The sequence below is a fragment of the Pteropus alecto genome, unplaced genomic scaffold (assembly GCF_000325575.1).
Source record: "Pteropus alecto unplaced genomic scaffold, ASM32557v1 scaffold98, whole genome shotgun sequence".
Classification (NCBI taxonomy): Eukaryota; Metazoa; Chordata; class Mammalia; order Chiroptera; family Pteropodidae; genus Pteropus; species Pteropus alecto.
Window position 1 is genome coordinate 5,919,785 of NW_006443570.1, and position 3,993 is coordinate 5,923,777.

At 38.4% G+C, this 3,993-nt stretch overlaps 1 protein-coding gene across 1 annotated transcript in view; it reads right to left on the reverse strand.

Moving 5' to 3' along the window:
- Positions 1 to 608: 608 nt before the first annotated feature.
- The window catches only part of TOB1 (transducer of ERBB2, 1), a 4,062-nt gene continuing 677 nt past the window's right edge, over positions 609 to 3,993 (reverse strand). The window contains exon 2 of the mRNA XM_006924836.2: positions 609 to 2,545. Within this exon, the coding sequence (XP_006924898.1) occupies positions 1,361 to 2,398 (1,038 nt within the window). The 5' untranslated portion in view covers positions 2,399 to 2,545 and the 3' untranslated portion in view covers positions 609 to 1,360. The remainder of the gene's footprint in view (positions 2,546 to 3,993) is intronic.

Sequence of the window (3,993 nt, forward strand, 5' to 3'; positions counted from 1 at the left end):
TTTAGCAACCTGTCCAACCTTGAATAGATTTTGATCATAAGTACTCTAGCTACACACAATGACTGAACTCTAAGTGTAAGGATTAGTAAATAGACTTAAATCTTTTTAAATTGTTAGGTCAGCTTCTTTGACGAAGCAAATTTTATGAGCAGTTCATCTCCCATACAGAAACAGAAAACTGATCCAATGGTCTCTCTCCATATCCATTTCAAATAAATCCTCTCATATTACATGAGCGAATTTCATTTTATCACCTGACTCTGAGATGTTAGCATGACACATTTTAAAACTTGCTGTAAAACAGGGTTGACTAGCCTTAACATACTATCCCTATCACAGTGAGACAGATGTGGACTGAAGAGAGTTGCTAAAAAAGGAATAGAGCTGTCCCAAGCATCAGTCAGGCTATATAGTTTGACAGGACAACTTTCTATGTGGCACACTACTATCTGGTGCACTGGTAAAGCAACTGTTTTCCATTATTCTTTTGTGATTCGATGAGTCAGACCTTTCTGCATCATTAGCATTTACAACATCATAACTTCAGAGGTAGATCTTTGGCAAAGGCTTAAAAAAAAAAAAAAAAAAAAAAAAGACCACAAAAAGCATTTTTAATTTTAAAGAATTTTAATACAAACTTAATAAACTATTTCAGTCCCTCTTAACATGTAAGACACTGACTCAAAATACTTTTATACCGTTTTTTTCAAGTATTGCACAATATAGGTACAAAATTAATATTTACGATTACATTTTCTTCCATAATATATAGCAAAAATCTTTAAACCTTTAACAGAAAATACATTTTTTTGAAAAAGCAAATATTCGTACATTTTAATTCCACCACTAAAGGAATATCCTGTACACAATTTTTAGAATAGTTGATGTCTTTAAGATGGATATCTTACAATTTCAGTAAAAAAAATACAACATGAAGCTGCTGCTGTCACAGATCACTGTAGTAAAAAGATATAAATGCAATACCATGTCGTAGAAACAATATATATATATCCTCTGATATTTTACAAACTTTGTACTAAATTAAATTATACAATTAGAAAAGACCAATAAACCCACTTATTAGTGCCAATTTTTTATAAAAAAAAAAAAAATCAGCCATGTCCTTGCTATATCTTAAATACTGTAAGAGGCCATATCTGAGAGTATACTTTAAAATATACAGTCAGTATAAAATAACTTTGTGCTTGGTTGGCAAATGAAAAATGATGCATGTTTTATTTTTGTAACCAAGCTTGAATGTATCTTTACTATAAGCTTTAAAAAAAAAAAAAAAAAATCTCAAGGAGGTGAAAAAAATTCCCCCTTGGGTGGGAGCATGTACGATACATTTTTTCTTTTTTTAGTTAGCCATAACAGGCTGGAATTGCTGGTTAGAATACTGCATGTTATTTAAACTAAAATTCAAGCCATCTACAAAAGACTTCTCGTTGAGGCCTCCGTAGGCAGCAAACACATCAAAGGCATTACTGTACTGGAGAGGGCTGAGGTTAAGGGGACTATCACCTGGGAACATTCCATTGGTACTACTACCTTGACCCTGCATATTAGGAAAAATAAATTCCTTGGCATTAGGAGAAAGAGCAGAAGTTTTCTGCTGTTGCTGCTGCTGGGGTGGTGGTGGTGGCGGCGGTGGCTGAGATGGCTGCTGCTGCTGCTGCGGCTGCTGCTGGCTACCTAGGCCAAGCCCATACAGAGAGTGCATTGAGGAAGAGATGGCTTTCTGCTTCAAGAGGTCATTCACATTCAAGCCGAGGTTGATAGGAGAAGTACGTGCAACCTTGTTGCTGCGGCCACTATTCTTCATTTTGGTAGAGCCGAACTTGGTGGCAGCAAAAGTGGCAGTGGTAAAGGTTAAAGGCTGAGTGGACCTGGGCATGAAGGTAGGGCTTACAGCAGCAGAGTGACCAAAGGGAGGCGATGGAGAGCTGGACACTGATGAGGCTGGGTCACTTATGGGCATAAAAACCTGGGCCTCTGGGTTAAAGCTGTTTTTGATCTCTTTATCCAACTCACATCCGTTTTCATTATTATCATCCACATAAAGCACCTTCACTGGTCCCTTTTCACCAATTTGGTAGGAAACCTCAAAAGGGTCGATCCAAACACTAAGATCCTGCGGCAGATTGCCTCGAACATCGTCAATGTCCAAACCACTCTCTTTGGATGCTTGTTCAATCACTGGGTCCACTTTCTCCCCTACGTGTATACATCTAAACCCTGATCCTTTGTATGGCTTTTCAGGATACCAGTGCCCTTCATATTTCTTCTTAAGAAGTCTCTCAAGCTCTTCACCAAAAATGTTGACACGTCTCCTGGGAAGCTTATTGTACAAATATGAAATAATAAAATTTAGTGCTACTTGGATTTCAAGCTGCATAGCTGCAAACCACAACGTTAGATTTGTGTTTCAACTCCCCCACACACACACTGAAAAAAAAAAGTGTTCAGTTTGTGGCAGAGAAACAAATTTTCATTCAAAGTGCTGGTATTAGTAGATTATCCTTCACCTTGAGTGGTCTTGTTCCTTAAAGAAAAAAACAAAACAAAAGCAAACATGTACGAATAAGAAAGATGTTAAATCCCACAGCCTTTTGTTACCCCCAGAATAATTTCACTTTTGAAAAAGTCTAACAGGCTAGAAAATCTGAAAAATATAGTCAGCACAAAATAAAGAAACATACAATGGAAAATTGTTTATTAAAGTTTAAAATCTCACTGGAAAACAGGATTTACAGTTAAAATGATATTTTTAGCCCTATTATTTGTGTTTCTGAATAGAGTTCTAAGAAGAAAAATGTCTCTGGAATATGTAGTGTATTCTTTTTATTCCCTCAATTCTCACAAGAATATTTAATGAAAACTATACTCGGCATACCCGTCCACCCACTTCCACACGTATATATGCCAGTTTTAGAAGTTGGTCGTATTCTTATTCACCAACTTAGAAGTGAATTCTGTATTTTAGTTCATTTTGGATATATACTATACTGCTTAATCTGCTTTAATGTTAAACATTTAGAAATTTGAGAAATTAGGGAAATTATTTTGATTTCTAAAGTACATTAGGCTAAAATTAAAGGTACTAAATACTAAATGCTTTGCCATACTAGTGAATGATAATGACGAACCAAATTACCCTATACAGTCGAGGTCTGAAATACACTGAAGGCACACAATTGAGCTTCTTTGTGCTTTTTCTTTTCAATGTGTGTTTTTCTAAATCTGAAAATACCTATTCGGCAGCGAGTATAGCAAAAGCAACAATTCATTTCAAAACTCTATTGATTATTCTGTTTAATGGGCAGGGTTTCTGAGTTTTATTCTCATTTTCAAAACCACCTCCCTCCCTCACGATAAGAGAACAGCCGGAGAGTCAAGTACGATAAGGTCGACCTTTAAACGTTTGCTGGATCAGCACTGGGTGGGGATAAGAAAAGATCAAGGGCAAACAGAAGATATTTGCAAAGGAGATTTGAATATTGAAGTTGATTTAAAAGGACATTTAAAAATCAAGCTGGTATTCATCCATCTGTTCCATTTTCCATGTTCGTGGTGACAAAGGGAAAAGACTCCCTGGCTGCCCCCAAACTACACTTTCCACGCCAAAAGCCTGAGTGTCGGCGACGGCAGCTGATTAAGCCAAATTGCTTGAAGGTGCCGGCGAGCGAAATTCAGGCTCGGCGGAAGGTAGTTTTAAAGGAACGCCTTAAGACAAGAGTGTGAAGAATTACATAAACAGCCAGCCGGGCCTCATTAGATTTCTGCTCACAGCTCTCGGAGACCAAGCGCTACAGCAGCAGCAAGAGGAGGAGGAGGAGGAGGAGGAGGAGGATGGGGGGGAGGAGGAAGAGAGTACAAGTCTCCTCGGAGAAGGGGGGAGGGGAGAGTAAGAAGGCAGGAGAAATGGAACAGCAACCACTTGGGGCCCGGCACCCGGCAGGTCGGGGCGCTGGCCGCCCGGGGTCAGCCGCT